Source organism: Halichondria panicea, chromosome 3 (assembly GCF_963675165.1).
Source record: "Halichondria panicea chromosome 3, odHalPani1.1, whole genome shotgun sequence".
NCBI lineage: Eukaryota > Metazoa > Porifera > Demospongiae > Suberitida > Halichondriidae > Halichondria > Halichondria panicea.
In genome coordinates this window covers 4645330-4662968 of record NC_087379.1, presented here as the reverse complement: position 1 = coordinate 4662968, position 17639 = coordinate 4645330, and the positions used below count along the sequence as shown (strand labels likewise).

The 17639-nt window shown below is 41.0% G+C and overlaps 2 protein-coding genes across 7 annotated transcripts; both read left to right on the top strand.

Annotated features, from left to right (window-relative positions):
* The first annotated feature begins 15 nt into the window (after positions 1–15).
* Positions 16–2809, top strand: LOC135333764 (adaptin ear-binding coat-associated protein 2-like). Its single transcript, XM_064528796.1, has 6 exons — positions 16–152; positions 279–379; positions 759–945; positions 1150–1252; positions 2266–2320; positions 2510–2809. Exons 1-6 carry the CDS (start codon positions 61–63, stop codon positions 2677–2679), a joined length of 708 nt encoding a protein of 235 aa, XP_064384866.1. The 5' UTR covers positions 16–60; the 3' UTR covers positions 2680–2809.
* A 78-nt stretch (positions 2810–2887) lies between these two features.
* LOC135333660 (rap1 GTPase-activating protein 1-like) lies at positions 2888–17638 on the top strand. Of its 6 annotated transcripts, none has more exons than XM_064528666.1 (22): positions 2888–3029; positions 10978–11067; positions 11251–11326; positions 11390–11434; positions 11733–11819; positions 11941–12213; positions 12462–12653; positions 12897–13000; positions 13094–13229; positions 13357–13440; positions 13593–13693; positions 13973–14102; positions 14317–14472; positions 14591–14749; positions 14874–14966; positions 15137–15283; positions 15491–15579; positions 15662–16063; positions 16193–16613; positions 16787–16850; positions 16979–17064; positions 17377–17638. In XM_064528666.1, the coding sequence occupies exons 3-22, from the start codon at positions 11252–11254 to the stop codon at positions 17533–17535; spliced, it is 3003 nt and encodes a 1000-aa protein (XP_064384736.1). In that variant the 5' UTR covers positions 2888–3029; positions 10978–11067; position 11251; the 3' UTR covers positions 17536–17638. The 6 variants fall into 6 exon arrangements, with proteins under 6 accessions (XP_064384736.1, XP_064384737.1, XP_064384732.1 ...); XM_064528667.1 differs by lacking the exon at positions 2888–3029 and adding an exon at positions 3233–3386; XM_064528662.1 differs by lacking the exon at positions 2888–3029 and adding an exon at positions 4658–5884.
* Position 17639: the final 1 nt, after the last annotated feature.

Genomic DNA, 17639 nt, shown 5'->3' with positions numbered 1-17639 from the left:
TCTTTTAGTGCTGAGCTAGCAGCTACCAAAAGTATACACAGTATAAAAAGAAGACAGAAGATGGCTGATACCTATGAGAGAGTCATTCTAGCCAAGCCAGATGTGTTTGTGTACCAGATACCACCTCGTGGCTCCACTACCAGAGCTGTGAGGTGTGTGATCAGGAAGACAGCATTCTTATTATGTCATAAACCTTTCCATTGCATTGGTAGACCTTTTAATATTAATAGAACAGTGATAAAAAGAAGAGTAATGCAGTTGTTGTTGCTTTCATTCAGGGCTGCTGACTGGCAACTCACTGAACCGAACTGGAAGGGCCGAATGAGAATTGTTGTTAAAGGCAATGTCTGCTGGGTTAGACTTGAAGACAGAATTAGCGGTGAGTCTTAATTGTGTAGAAAAGAAAAAAGGAGAAACAGGGCAAGCGGACGAGAGTCAGCATGGTGACCTGCAATGAGCTGCGATTTTAAGGCGACACTAAAAAGTACTTAGGTAGTGGTGTAGTGGGGAAGAAAGGGAGAGGGTGGGAGGTAGTGGAGAAGAATGAGTGGAAGATAGTGTTACGTTTTAAGACCATGTATGTAAAAGAAATCAAAGCGGTTCTCAAATGTCAGAGGGTCGCCTTAAATCAAATGATCCCATAATTATCATTCGATTTAAGCATGCAATTATCATTTCGTGTGAATTAAGGCTGAATTGATAGCAGGTAACAGTTTGTACATGTAACTTTGCATAACAACCAAATTTCACCTCCCCAGGTGAGCTTTTTGCCCAATCTCCCGTGGACAATCACCCCGGGCTGGCCATAGAGCCTGTGTCTGACTCGAGTAGGTACTTTGTGCTGAGGCTACAGGACATCTCCGGGCAACATGCCTTTGTGGGTTTAGGGTTTGAGGATAGAGGGGACGCCTTTGACTTCAACGTGGCACTGCAGGACCACTTCAAGTGAGCTCTTCGGAAAAATCCTGGGTTGAATTTGTAGCTTTAGGTATCTTTTTCAACCATTATACATTCACCTTTAATAAAGTTTGGTGCATATTGAATGTATCAAGTTTGTACTGTGTAGAGTGTGCTGTAAGTGTTTGTTGGTCTACCATTCATTTTCAATGCTTTGTTGTACTAATAACTGGTCATGTGTTTCTTGTGTAGGGGTGTTAAGACAAGTCAAGAAATAGCTAAGCAGGAGACAGAGCCAGTGCAACACAAGGACTACAGTCTCAAAGCAGGACAGAAGATACAGATCAATCTTGGGGTGAGTGTAATTGCCGAGCGCCTTAGCGCGAGCCAGAGGAGGTCAAAGGTGAGAATGTAAAAGCTTATCAGTGCAAGTAAGAGCTAGAGAACGCTAAAGAAAAATAGATTAATGGTGCTCTGACCTCCTCTGCTCATACATAATCCTGTTGGACAAAAATTGGAAAAGTTCAGTCTAGATCCATCTTGGAATCTTTTCAGCAGTGTAGGGAAGGTGAGAGAGCAGTGGGAATGCTCCTAGACCACTTCTGGCTACTTGCAGTGTCTCTGTACAGCCTACAAAACAGTGGAGCATCGAGGTGCCTAATAGTGCCTAATCAGTCATTTTAACTTATGAGCGCACGTGATAAAACCTGACGGTGGATGACGCGTGTCCAACCTCCTCTGAGTGCGAGCCAACTAATACTGCATCGTATCTCACGAAACCTTTGTATATATGTATGTCACGCTCAGGAATGTCACGCTTCAGGAATGCGGAATTGAGTGTGGCTACATTCGGTTAATCTTTATTACCTCTAAACTGATCTACTATTGGCATAATTATGCTAGAATGAAAGCTACGTACTAGTAGCTTTAGGCTGTACAAGAACAAAGCCAACAACGACACTACTATACTCTTGGAAAGAGACAGCAGAGTTCTTGAGCTTGAGAGACTGATTCTAACCAAAAATGTATGATTATGTATTTGCTATTTCATAAATCTCATTCTCTATACTCTCTAGCAAGCTCTCCTTCTTTCTCCTAAAATGTGTACTTAAATACAACTCTGCGTGAGGCTAGTCATGCGTGTGCGTATACCTAGTAATAATTATAATGTGGGAGTTGGTGTATGATTATGTGATTATGCAGAATTTATTTGACTTGGTGTTCTATTCACATGCACAGTCAGCGTTGCAGGTATCCTTAGCTACTGTACTGGATAGTGTGTGTGTGTGTGTGTGTGTGTGTGCGTGTGTGCATGCGTGCGTGCGTGCGTGCGTACATTCTAACTTGCTTTTCTGTGATCTCTTGTAGAAAAACAAGACTGGAGCTGGAGCCAGTGGAGGAGCCAGCAAGCCAAAATCAGTCGGTAAGAAGTAAAGACTTAGTTTTAGGGTTAGGTCTAGGGTTAGGGTTAGGATTAGGATGTAGTGGTGCAGCTTACATTGAATCGTGTCACCTTTGTGTAGGTTATTGGTAATTTATTTGTCGTTGATGATTATATTCACGAGATAAAACCTGCATTGAATATTATTACACTGTATTCCCATTACCACAGGTCTAGGTGTGGGTGGTAGTCTGCTCCCTCCACCTCCCACGAATGCAGCTCGTCCTTTGAACCCACCGCCATCACAGAAACCAAAAGACGACTGGGGTGACTTTGAGTCGTTTGGTACAAAACCGAAACCACAAACTGAGGGTAGTGGAGGGGGGTGGGTAGAATTCTAACTTCTGTAGCAATGGTTTTATATGTGTCGTTGGATGTTTTACACACTGTAATACGATAATATTATGATTGTATACTTTATGATCTCAGATCTCAGAGTATGATTTTCTTTAGTGATGATCCTTTAACTAATATTGCAGCCAACATTCATATTGTGGGTGACACACCTCCTCAAAATGAATACATAGTAATGCGTGGTGTGTACCATGCATTGTAGAGAGTAGCAACTGAGCTATGTAGCTAGAGCTGCTCTGAATAAAATTCCAACTCAAGAAAAGAGATCTGGTGGAGTTCCAGATTCATACCGACAGAAGGCTCAAGATCACCCTGGACAGGCCTCTAAAAACTAAAGGTTAGTTAGTCCTTTCATCCCCTCTATATTAGTATGCAAATAATTAACATCTAGCTAGCTACCATGTAGACCATCCAGGATCATGGGATGATCCCTTTGGTAATTGTGTGGCTACAGTACTTATCAATAATTACATGCATTTCCTTGTATTATACTCTATAACTAGCAAAAACAGCAACCCTGGAGCTGAAACCACATCAAAACCTAGGCTTCCTAGCTTGCTGAACACATTGGGTTTCCCTGTTTATAGCCATGTCCGTCAGACTTTTCTCTTTTTACCTATTTACACGGTCCTGTAAACTGACTGTGTGAAATGGGGTGCTAAATGGCTTCCTAGCTGTCAACACAATGGAAAAGGTGGGCGTATCTTGTAGCTCTTATGTACACCATGCCCCTTCAATGCGGTGAAGTACATAACTTGACAGAGTAGTCTTGTTGTGACTAATTGCAAGTGGGCTATTAGACTGTTGGGATAAAGAGACTTTAGGATGAAAGTTATACAGAATATGCTTGTTTGTGTGTGATGGGGCGTATGTATACATTATAAACAGGTGCTGGTACGGTTGTTTCTGTGTTCAAGGAATCCATGCCATGTTGAATAAGTGTTGTGTTTGTTTTTGCTGCTCAAGTTTCAATACCCACTTTGTAAATATGCAATAACGTACTCCAAAGTACGTACTACTGACATTTCCTTGGAGAGTGGATAAGTTTCCCACTGTCCATTCCTAGAACCATGCTAAAATCATTTGCTCTAGATCTGTTTGTGTACACAGGTTATTGACATTGGTAGTGTTATGCACTCACCCCTGTGCCCCCTGTGGAAAACTAGTCATTAGTGCTCTCACTATAATTTATTATACTTTGTACTTAGAGTACAACTGATATTTCCTTGTGCACTACGTTAGTGGTGGAGTTTCCCACTATACCTGCTAGAAACCAAAACCACAATTTTTTTCTCTGGTCAGTGATTGTATGTATAGTACAATGTACAATTAATAGCTGACACACTCATATTATTACCCGAGTGGTGATCTCATCATTTGAAAAGATGCAAATGAGTTCGCTAAGTGTCTCTATTATTGTCTTTTTGACCATATCATAATTAAGCCAAGTATCCATAGCTACAATGTGCTACAATGTACGTACTCCTACTGCATGCACCTAGTTTTACTCTGTGTGCTGTGGTGCGTAACTGAATAGCTGGTTTGGTTACTAGTACTGTAGGAGGATGCTCTTTCAGTGCATGCCATAATTGGGTGGGGAGTGGTCGGATATATGATTCAGTACCAACATAACTGGTTAGTGCACGATAGGTATTATCATGCAGGTTGTGTAGGGGGGTTTGTTTTGTCTTTGTCCACAGTGAACCGAACCATGGCTATTACCAACAACCAAGCACAATCATTGCAGGTTAAATTTTCACTTTTATATCGGATGGGCAAATAATTAACCTAAATCATTGCCTGTGTGAAGTAGCAAATATGTAATTATAATTTATGGTTCAAGTAACCTGCTTATATGTTAGCTGTTTATGACTTGTGTGTACGCGGTATAGCTGTCTGCATGTGTAATCAACATTGTTTGATTGTAGTTGTAGTAGTGTGCCAAAGATGGCCGGCTCCATTGTGTTCATCACTCCATATCACATGCTTCACCAATTTGGCCTGTATAGTAGCTAGCTAGGTAGCCTACCTCTTTGTGTGTGTCTTAGGTATGCTAAGTTGTCTCAACTAGCTGGTTTGTTAACTGGTGTCAGTTAACATTCACAGCTGTGTGTGTAGGATGGGGCAACCCAATAGCAAAGTGATACCTAGCCAAACAAAAGCAGTGACCTCAAAGAAACGTATAAAGAGAGGGTCGCTAAAGAAGAAGAAATCTGTGGCCACTGTTTCTTTTAGTGTAGACAACCCGCTGAATGGAGGTAGCACTGAGTGTCTTAGTGAGAATGGTTGGCAGGAGGTGTTTGATATGGAGGCTGTGAACTACTCTGCTGTAGGTGCTAGGGACTCGGTAATCTTGATTTTCGACAAAAGAAGGCCAACCGATATCTCAATGCCCCCCTCAGGAATCCTCGATGTTATTAGTGACAGACAAGAGCCAGCTGCATCAATCAGGAACGTTCCAGCTGTGGAATCAACTCTCCCCATGTCCGGTGGGGTTAAGCAAACAGAAGAGATACCACTTTCAGACGGCAACAGCACAGTCCCTATTTCCTTGGAAGATATGGTCCTCGAAGAAATAATCATTGCTGGAGGTCTGCAAGTCGAAAGGAAATGGGAAGATCCTTACAAGGGAAATAAGTCGATAAAACCGAAGATGAAAACTACAACTGAATTGTCCAAGAGTGTACTAAAGCAAGCATGCACATCGTCACATCAAACCAACAGTAGGGAAGCCACACTACTGTTGTACATATTTGACAATAACTCGTACCCCCATCAAAATGTCGACTCACCTGGCAGATTAACGACTGATGACTCATTTCCTATCAACAAAGAAATCATTAGCACCAACCATAACAAGGTGACTGTGACTAACAGTACTCTACCTTTTAATACGGAGTGTGTCAAAAATAAAAAAGCTGCTACTTCACACCAAAAAGGATTCACAACAATTATACCTTGTTCAAGATCATGTACAAACTTCACAGCAGCAGACTTAGAGCAAAGACCGCCTATGTCTCATTCAGAAAGTATGCAAACGATCAGTGAGGGTGCTAGCAACAAGAAGAGGAGCATTCTCTTACATCTGCCCAAGATTAGACGAGGATCCGGAAAAAAAAATTTAAGGAGATGTGTTCGTTTTCAAGAGCTGGTTGAGGATTCTGCTAAGTCTGTATCTATGAACGATATCAGGTAAATTAGTTGTATGTATTCCAGGAAGAGGAAATTGCAATTATGTAGGCTCACCCAATTGTTTTGATTAGCTGCATGTACTGCTATTTTGGGGCCTCATAACATAGCAAATGGTGTCAGTGATGGAGCTAATACCAATGTTACCGATTCTGCTAAGTCTGTATCTATGAACGATATCAGGTAAATTAGTTGTACGTATTCCAGGAAGAGGAAATTGCAATTATGTAGGCTCACACAATTGTTTTGATTAGCTGCATGTACTGCTATTTTGGGGCCTCATAACATAGCAGATGGTGTCAGTGATGGAGCTAATACCAATGTTACGAGTGCTGTGATTAATTTTGATGATACAAGTTTGTGGTTTTGTGTGCATCCCACATACAGAACTAGAACTAGGTGTTTGTTGTTTGCTGAAGTCCTAGAAGGAAGAGTTGTGGTTGTGACTCTGTGTGTGTGTGTTTCGCTGTTTATTGACTGACAACAAGTTTTGTACTATATACTATACATCCTTGTTCACACTCGCAAAATTGTGGATCATTACTTTAATTTCCATGATTTTGGTATGTTGTTGTGTTCGATTGTTTTGTTGTTAGCAGTGGTTATGTTTATTTGTACTTGTTTGTAGCAGTATGGCAAATGCCATTCCCACCCTGGCGGCTAGTTATGTGTTAAACATGATTTGGAGCAGCTCCATACACTTTAGTTTGTACCTCATGTAGATAATTGGAGTAACAAGTCTGCATGTTGTCAATGCCCTTATTAGCATCATGTACATTGTATCGTTGGTGACATCACAACTAACAACTCTTGCGAAGCCCCTTTTGGCTCTGTGGTCAGACACCCCTACATGTGCTCTACACTAATAGCTTGGCTGTATTGGTTGTATTCCAAAAGTACCTATGGTTGCTACTGCTTCCTGTTAGAACAGATGACTGAGCTAATGGTCCTAACCACAAGTATTGTACTACACCACTTAACCGTGCTGTAATACATACCTGCCAATTAGCCTAGCATCACTATTGCCTTTAGAGCAGCTAGTCTGCCAGTTTGTACAAAGCTTCCTGCAGAGTAGGTAGAGTACAGTCAGTGCTGTTATTGGATGTGCAGTTACTACTACTATCATAGCTACTACTAGCTCGAGTTTGTTTACTAACATAGTAGCCACAGTAACCACAATCTCAAGTACCTCAAGTTAGCTATAGTGCAAGACAAACTACCAGTCCAGCATGAGTACTATGACAAGCAACAAGCTGAAGAGTAAAGTTGGCAAGACAGCTTCCCCATGGTGAGTAAGTGCAAACAGTTGTGACAACCTCCCACCACTTTGATTGCTAAGACAATCTCTTCTTCTAGCAATAAAACATTCGGTTTGTGACTTATCTTGTTACACACTTAGTCACTTGCATTGAATCATACTGTGCATGCATGCATGTACCGTAACTGAGTCCCCATGCAAAAGCACTAGCAGAACGTCATAATCACTACAGTGCATACATGAATGCTACCATAGATACGCTATGGTCGTGAATTGTCCCACCATACTTTAGTATAGAATGCATCCATCTAAGTGTGCTTCAATAATGAACAGCATACCACAGCATGTATCAGGGCTTGTATAGCACAACTGCAGCATGTAACATTGACGAACCTAAATTCGATTTGCCTACGGTCAGCTTGTGTGGAGTGCATGTTTCTTGCGTGGAGTGTTTCTATATTATGTACTGTGGTTTGTACATAGCAAGCAGCCATGCAGTAATAACACCATGCAGTGTGACTGGGAATACCAGTATATGTAATCGTGTGGTGCTATTAATTGATTGAACATTATGTAGGAAGAGCAAGACACAATGTTTACTTGCTATGTGTTTGTTAATCTCATCAGTTACTATGCATATATGGAGCGTAAAAGAATCTTGCTCTAGTTTTTAAAAAATGAGAGCACCTGTGTGTTTTTCCATATGTACTGATAAGGACAGTCGTACAGTAAACTGTATTGCTGTGATTGTAGTCATTGTGTTCTAATAACTTGGAATGCCTTAATCTGAGGTTAATTGCATTAATCATACGTACACAAGTTAGAGTTGGGTGTCAGCTGGGCCACCTATTCAATGTCTAATGTGATGTGATAGGTCTTATTAATAATAATGTGGTAACCTAATTGGCACAATCACTGATTGGATATCTACTGTGTATGTCACGAGCGGAGACAAGGCTGTACTTCACTAGATCAATAGTTTACAGAATTATTTCAAAAGTTAGCACATTTTTTGATTGTAACCCATTGCTTTAACCACAGCGGCACAATAACTGAAAGTACCTATTTTGATACATTGTTATGCATAGCCGCCTCAAACGTGCCTGGAGCTACGTGTATGTGTTAACACCTTGTTCGCAAACCCTCAAAAGATTGTTTGAAGTGCCTATACGTAGCCACCTTGAATTGAGTCCCTACGGTTTATATGGGGCGTTCCTTGTTTATATGTGGGAGAGGGTGCACACCATATATCCTAACCTGACAACTCCCTCTACAGTTTCTGTCTCAAAGGTTATTTTGCTCACAATATTAGTGAGTTTGTCAACAAGCGTCATATAAGTGCTCCCCAGTATGCATGGCGTATACCTTGTTTGCTAATTCCAACCGTGCTTGATTTAGCAATGCTTAATATCTGTTACAAAAGTGTGTATCGGGGCTTAATTTGGTCCTGCATGTGCATCATTTGATTTTGTGACTATATGCTTCCCCGCCACATTAATCTTGCAGGTAGTGAAATTATTCTACAGGGCCAATTGCGCATTACGAGTGAATGAGCATACAAGCTATTTTTATGGCTACCATCCAAGATATAATTACTATAGAATGGTTGCCATGCTTTTGAACTGTAGCAACAAAGTCGAGACAGTCCCAATGTATAGTGTGTGTGTGTGTGTGCATGCGGCTGCACAGATTGTGATCATAATTAATTTTACTAGCTGGCATCACCGCCGCATGTGAGTATAATGTATAGTATATACTGCAGCACATGTGAGGGGATAACAATAAACTGGTTTGTTTGTTTGGCAAGTCCCCAAAACAAGGTGTTGTGATTTTCACTTGATAAACACTCAGCCCATAGAGAATTGAACTAGTAGTCACTCAATAAACAGTCAACTAAGTTTGCAGAGAATCTTTAATTAATAAATCCACGCAGTGTAGCAACTTGTTTATTCGAGCTGTCTAATTTAGATACTTAGCTATATAGTGCACTTTGTAATAAGTAGGACAAGCTGCGCCTAAGCTGAGAAAATGGCAACCTGGTTCTCAAGTTTGAAGTAAGTTAGAATAATTATTACAGGGAAAATACTCTAAGTGCATGGTCTGTACTTGTTTGCTGCATGTATACAAACGAACAGTGCTGGTCATAATCATAATGTATGTGACATCAAGTTATTAGTGATATACTTATTTCTTAACTGTTTCATGTATGCTAGGCATGTGTTCATAAATGAACACCATGCAGTGCTAGCTGCTTTCACAAATTAAGTTAGTATAGTTCACTATCTCTCGAAATCTGATAGCTAGGTTTATGAAATTGATGCATTGCTTTGCTGTCTAAAAAGTAACGGATAGCTCAGTTTATAGCCATACTCGTCGCTAGGGAAGTTATCATAACATACTTTTAGGATGGAAATTCTTCAAAAGTGTGGTCAGAGTTACAATGTCCTGTTTTATAAATTATCTCATGGAGTCCCCGTTAGAACAGCATGACATCACCATCTTCAAAGCTATAGTTTGTTCAACTACGTATACGTACTACTGTATAGCGGTTCATGGTGTTCATGATTGTGAATCCCTGAGCACAAATATTTTATATATAAATTTTTCAGAAGTGTGGTCAGAGTTACAATGTCCTGTTTTATAAATTATCTCATAGAGTCCCCGTTAGAACAGCATGACATCACTATCTTCAAAGCTATAGTTTGTAACTACGTATACATACTACCGTATAGCGCGCAATTTTCGGGAGGAATGTTCGTGGTTTTATAATTGTGATTCCCTGAGCACGAATATTTTACCCACGAATGAAACGATCACTGACCGCCTTTACTTGCAGTGAACAAAAATACATGTCACAAACTGACTAAATATTGCTCAACCCACGAATGTTTTGACCCCAGTATACGTACAGTATTACTTACATTTTGTTGTACCTATATAGTATCAGAATTGCAAACATCCTGTATAATGGTATTTTTATTTGTAGTTCTACTGTGCACCCCAGACTAGTAAAAAAAACACCTTTCGATAGTGGGTGGTCAGTCTATGTGCAAGACAGCTGTCTCTGCACTCCTGGGGTGTGTGTATGATGAAGAATTTGTTGTTGTATGCTTTGAAGACCTTTCAAACATACGTATTTAGTGCAAGGCTGTGCCTTGTTTGGGAGTGAGGAAGCTAGTGTTATTGTAGTGTCAATATCAAATGTGAAGCCCCTATCATTTTTTTATTTTCCCATTGCATGTGTAGAGTTCAAGGCATTTTGCACATGCTGGTGTGTGAGGTTTGGCTGCTGTCGCTTCCTCCGGGTTAGTGGGCATTGGAATTTCTATTCATTGCTTAATTAGTGACATGACACTTCATTGGCACTCTATGTATGGCTCATTTTATCACGACTATTCACGGCTTGGCCACCATATTCAGCCAAAATCAGTCCCTTATGTGTGGCTATCTTATCACTGCCTCTACTATACAGAGAGTTTTCACTCGCCATATACTAGGAAAAATCCCTAATATGTAATTCCGAAAATGCATTTGTTGATGGTTTTGCACGGGTGTTTTTGATGTTTAGAGATATCTACCTGATATTTTTTGAATGAAAACCCCCCAAAATCCTATATAATATTTCCGAAATCACCTTGTTAATGGTTTTTCACGTGTTGTTTGTGATTTGGGTGTTTACCTGTATGTCACTTATTTGGTTGTAAGTGAGTTAAAGGTTAGCCAATTCACATGTATATTGTTAAGTTAAGTATTATACTAGCAGGATATAAGAAATGTAGTTTACTTGTACAATCAGGAAGAGCACAAAATACACCTCCTCCCCCCCACACACACACAGGAGAGGTAAAACCTACGGGTCAGTGAGGCTCAGGAAAAAGAAGAGCAAAGGAACACTTCCCATTCCAGACCGAGCCATTGAACCTTGGACGTGAGTGTCTGCATGTATCCCATGCACGTATCATTGCAAACATGATTTTAGAGCTAGCCTGTTATTGTATATACAGTAGCCAACTTTTCATAATTGAAAATTTGTTTTCTTAACTTACTCGAGCTCGACACTGGGAACTTATGTATAATTACATATAACATCCGCCACACTACCACACTACAGAATGAGCACTGAGGATTTAAGCTCCAAGTCCTTTGCTCCTCCCGAGGAAGGTCAGACCAGCGTCCGGAATTCAGTAGTAAGCACATTCAAACAAACAACCTCTGGACCTATCACACATATTATTCTTCCTTCCTTGTAGCTTCAAGAGAGAGATGTATTTCTTGAGCTCCTATCGAAAGTGCAGGTATGTTTATGCTTATGATTATTATATAATTATATAGTCATAAGACTTTAAATTCTGGGTGGTACATATAATGTGTCTGTGAGCATATCAGTGAGCAATAAGTGTGTCTAGTAGTCTGTGACTCCGAGCCAAATAATGTATTCCTGGAATGTGTTGGTTTTTGAGGCTCAGTTTTCCTGGTATTGTTGGGAGTCCATTCGATTCACAGAGCCTACTACATGTATACTCTAAGTCTGATTTAATACATCAGACCAGTCCTAACTTACAGAGAAATTAAACTTGACACTTCATGTTGCAGGACAACAGATATGAGAATCAGCGCTACACACTCAAAGCAGGCTCAGTGAATGACCCAGAGGAAAGCAACAATGACGACGTGTTTGACGTGAGTAGCGTACTATTTCTATTTCAAATTGAATTGAATTATCATCAGCAGTGTGGGATTTTAAATCAAGCACTAACTCTCTTTCATAATCATCCTATATGCTACTTTCTCCTACGTACAGGAGTCTGGTTACAGGAACGGCCATGATGAAGCAGATACAATCACTGTCAGCAGCTCATTCACTAACGGAGTGCTGGGATCGACAAGTCCGGAGCTCCTCCCCCCCTCAATTGAGGTCTCGCCAGAGTCCACTCTACAGAAGCCCCGTCATTCCGTGAGCTTAGACGATCTAGACATCATACGAGATGAAGTGCGTCAGTCATTTAGCCCCCCTCCTCTCATGGCTGGGTCTGCATCCACACCGGGGAGAAGGTCAATGGCGGCACTAAAGAGGGTAAGGATAGTTTATTATGGAGGGGATGTGGCTACAATGAAGGCTCTTACTTTGTGTATACACTAAAATGTATCACATTTCCTACCTTCGTCAAGCTACAAAACATGTAGGAAGTAATCTACTTCAAAACCCTGTTGTACATAGGTGCAAATAAAAGTAGTCTTTGAAAGTATCTGACAGTAACAGGTAGTGTATACAGCCCAAAGTTGTAGATCTATTATGAGATCACTATTATTTTTACCGTGTAGATGATGGAATGTGAAGGTCCCTACCCGCTGCTGATAGAGTCCCCTGATGGGGGGTACTGGGTGCAGAATGGGGAGTACGAGAGTGCTAAGGGAGAAGATGACATGTGGACTGCACCAGAGATCAGTACTGAGCACTACACTGTGCAGTGTGACCTCACTGCACTCGCCTATGGGGGGCACTTTTGTGGTCAGGTGAGGTGAAGGCCCTGTGGGCTTCTGTTAATTAGATTTCTAATTTCGACTAAGTGCATCCGTTAACGAGTTAATGTGTTCTCATGCTTTACCATTGGATATGTACTGGCATGCATGTACGTATGTCTGTGGAGAATTCCACAGTTTCGAAATGCATGATGCTGCTACAGTGATAGTTAATGATCTGGCTAATTTTTAACAGCTGTACACGAGGTGATAACACACCCTCTTACCCAAATACAGGAGCATAGCAACTACATTGCTAGGGATCCCAATGTCGGGCCAGTACTACTCTCCATCAAGTTTGAGAAGGACTATCAGGGAACCCAAGTCAGAGCTATACTAAGGCAAGCAATGCCACCATTAAATAACTGCTTACAATGAAATTCTTTGCTGCACGTTTAATGATCGATTAATCTAACTGTTTCTCTCTCTCACAGAACTCAGTCAGACACAATATACAAGGTGTTTCCTGACTCTCAACTTCTCAGCAATCTGGACATTCCAGACTATATACGTTATGTGTCAGCTGATAAGATCACCACTGACAAAGTCTTCAAAATTGAGCTACCCAAGGTAAACCTACTGGCTAAGATTTGAAAATTACTATAATTTATGCTGGCAGTTTCAGTTTTAACAATCAGAAAACATTGCACATCATTATGAGCGTGTCTCTGTTACTTCAAATATTTGCCATGCACAGGCGGCTGAGTTGATTCGCAAGTTTGATGAGCACCCAGTGGCCAAGACGCACAAAATTGGAGTTATCCACCAACATTTTGAGCAGGTAGGGGCATACTCTTTTCTCACAATGCATGTTGCCATGTGATAGTGAACCAATGAATGAATGAAGGACATGATGAAAGCATAGCAAATTAGCTATATGTTTGAATTTTCGATGACAAAGATAATGATATAATGATTTGTTTTCCTGCCTAGACAAGTGAGGAAGAGATATTTGGCAATGTGAAGCATTCAGAATCTCTAGATGAATTCCTGACTATGTTGGGTTCAAAAGTTACCCTCAAAGGGTTTGAAGGGTAAGTTGGTATTAATTTGTTAAAGTATTTGGCCCAGGTAGTGGAAAGCTTGTGATATGCATTGATGCAATTTCAAACGGTAAACTTTGGGAGTCATGTATGCATGTGAGCTGGTATTACACGTGCAAGAGGGGGGGGCTTGGAATTAGTAACTGCTTAATGAGCAATATGCATGGCCTACAATCCCCAGCTTTATGTTTTGTGCAAATTAATTTGTTGACTGTTTGCACACATCCTTTTCTCATGTCCACAAGTAATACAACATTATATTTGCTGCAGGTATCGTGGAGGGCTAGACGTGAACAACGATCAGACTGGCGAGCAGTCTGTGCACACTGTGTACAAGGACAGGGAGATCATGTTCCACGTCTCCACCCTCCTCCCACACGACGACAGTGACCCCCAGCATGTGAGCAACCACTCCCCCACACAATCGATTATACTTTGTTTCATCTCTTGCACAGAGTGACTGGTAGTCCAGCACCACTTTAAGTTAAAGGAGAGACATTAGAAAGCCTCGGGGCCATACAATAACATTGCTATACGTATATGCTGGCAACAAAATTAATATTCTCACAGAATTGTCTTTTACTTGATTTTATCATCAATGATTTGCCCATTAGGTACAAAAAAAGAGGCACATTGGAAATGACATAGTGGTGGTAGTGTTCCAAGAGGAGAACACTCCGTTCTGTCCGAGTGCCATCCGCTCTCACTTCATCCACTCCTACATAGCAGTACAAGTGGAGCACCCCAACACTGACCACACTGTCTACAAGGTAGGTGAATGTTTGGATACATGTACATACAGTAGTATATTTCAATGAATGAAGGGTGAATTTAGACTATATCTCTTAATTTAGTGCAGTTTGCATAATTATGCCCTCACCCCCAAAGGTGGCAGTGACAGCTAAAGATGACGTGCCTCAGTTTGGACCACCCTTACCTGACCCGGCAGTGTTTCAGAAGGGACCAGACTTCAGAGAGTGGCTGCTGACGAAGATACTCAATGCAGAGTTCAACTGTCACATGGCACCCAGCTTCAAGAAACTTGCTGTGAGTCTATTTATCACAATTCATTAGTAGAGATGTTACAGAATCAATGCATCAGTATAGGTTGAAATGCAAATTATACATGTAGTGATTTATTTCACAAATTAAATGAATTTTCGCTCCCCAGAATCGGACAAGAGCGCAGCTCTTCCTCCACCTGGTAGAGGAGATAGCACAGACAATGGATGATGTGGACTACCCCTCTCTCATCAAGGGAATGGTGAGCTATCTGGTGTAGCTCAGGGCATACTCTTTTGTACATGTAATTCCTCAATGTCACATGCAGTTTGGGGCTACAGGCCTTACGCTATATTCACATGCCTTATTCGCATAATCTGACTATTGTATTTGTCGTGCATGCGCATACTCAGTGACTGCTTCCACATACAGACATCTCTAGCGTCTGGTTCTGAAATGAACTCGGTCAAGACTAGGCGACGCAGAAGGAGAACGCTGGGTGGCATATTCAACAAGAAGGAGTCACCTCAAAACTCCCTATCCACAAAGAGAAAGTCACTAGCAGCTGACCCATCAAGGGTGCGTTATACTCTTCTTAATTAATTAATCGAATCTGAGTGTGCAATTTTAGCACCAACTTGTGCACCAAGCATATACTTGTATTACGCAATCACATTGAATGATTATGAGAATGCATTGGCCGTCATTCAGTTCACTATTGTTAAATCCTTCACTTGTGTGACGAAAAAATGTGTGCTTTATTTATCGCAATGTTCTCTCTAACAGCAAATCTATCGTAAGCTCCGGTCTGAGCCATCGTCGCCACGGGAGATGGTGGTGGGGAGCACTCCTGATCTGGCCAGTGCATCCATTCAGTGAGTGCTCTCATACTCTGCATTGATTAATGTGTCACGTGTATATGACTTGTTAACTTCATGGTTGTGTAAATTGCTGTAGGAAGGAGCACTCGCCATCTGACTACACAGTCATGATCAATGGCCGTCCTTCCGTTGGGCACGCTACACCAGACTTGGCCGAGCTGTCCAGAGTAGATGTTAAAGGTAAACCTCGCAACCGCTTCACTACCAAGAAAGCAGACTCAGAAGATAGAAAGAGACCAAAGAGAACAAAATCGTTCGGTGGTGCAGCAGGATTCTCCGACTACTTCAGAAAGCGGAAAGAACCAACTTCCCCAGTGATCAAACACTCTATGAAGAGAGACTCTTCTGAGGATTCATCTATTGCGTCCTCTCTGAACTGGAGTGTTCCCTATGATCTGCCCAGTGTAGTGGAGGCTGAGATAGCTGCTAAGAGACAGCACGAGAGGCTCAAGGCTGAGCACCGCCCGTCACCAGACAGGTTAGCATTCTTTACGGCGGATCTTCATAAGTAACTGATCCGTGCATTTACTCATAATTACACACTTTATACTGAGCTGTGTAACTAAAATGTGTTGGAGTATTTTTTACTTTGCTTTTTCATTCCCAGGACCAAATCTAATCCCACTATCCTCGAGAGGAAGGAAAGTGACTTGTCCATCTCTGATGTGTGTCTCACACTACCAGGCAAACCCAAAATGGCTGATGCTGCCGTGCAAGTGACCCCCTATGACTGGTCTAATCCTTATCTAAACTCTTTTACCTCTGCTGGCTCTCCTCAGAACGAATTCAGAGTACTCAACCCAGGTCATCGAAAATCAATGTCCTTACAAAATACCCCAAAAATACTGCGAAGAAGTGGAGACAGTTCGTCTCGTTACGAGATTTCCCCAAAGCACAACGACTCACTGAATGGTGAGGTGCAGAGACAAAGTGAGAGTGAAAAGAGACGACTGGAGGACATTCTAAAGAACATTCAGTTCCGGAGCTCTAATTCCCTCGAGCAGAGGGCTAGCTCTGAGGATAGAGAGGTGGGTAGAGCTATGATATTGTACACATGTAAGCATATAGTCTTGATGACTGTCATATACATGCATCAACTGACGGAGCAATACGTAACTCCCACACATTCCATAATTGTTCATTTTGTATCATTATTCATTGCACAGTTAATACATATTTGTATTAATTGTCATCTTTGTAGGATATGGTTATACGTCGAGCAGAGTCAATTGACAGCATTTCAACGGATGTTGGAGAGCTTTATGGTAAGAAATAATTGTCTCAATAGTATGTACAACGTACATGTTGCCTACATCAATATCTCCGTAGTATAGTAATATTCATGTATGTAACAGATCGATTTAACGTGCACATTATTTGTTTGGATGCTCAGACTCGGTGCTCCAGTCCCTTCAATCGCTGACGGACGATGTGGTGAGACTTAGAGAACATAATGTGGTCCTCTCAACTGAAAATATCGTAAGTGTAACCATTTGTTTTGTTTGGTTTTTCACGTTGTGCTGCTGCTGAAGCATTATATAATATAATGTGCACATTTATATCATAAAAGCCATACATGCAGTCCCTATAATATTACACAGCATAGCGCCAGGCTTAATTTGGAACAGGGTCATCATTATATAAAACACAATATGTGATTATAGCATGATATAACAGGTAACTCGCCAGGGCTGAAGTGATGTCTGTATAATTATATACGATACTCGTTCTCATAATAGTATATACGTAGCATAATTATTGTATTGATGGTGCCACTGTTTGATTACACAGAAATTTGCGTCTCAAAACAGTCGACTAAAAGACAAGCACAGAATGATGAAGAAACAGCTGACCATTACTCAGAAACAGATCAACACTCTTCAGCTAAAACTTAGGCTTTATCAACCAAACTTTACTCTTGAAGATGAAGTGGAAGTTACCAGTGTATAATAATATTCATGTAATTTTTGTGTTTTTTTGCTCATGCGTTTTAACTCAGTTACTTACGTATTCAATCTATCTTGTGCTGGTCATAGATAAGTTGACTAATCAAT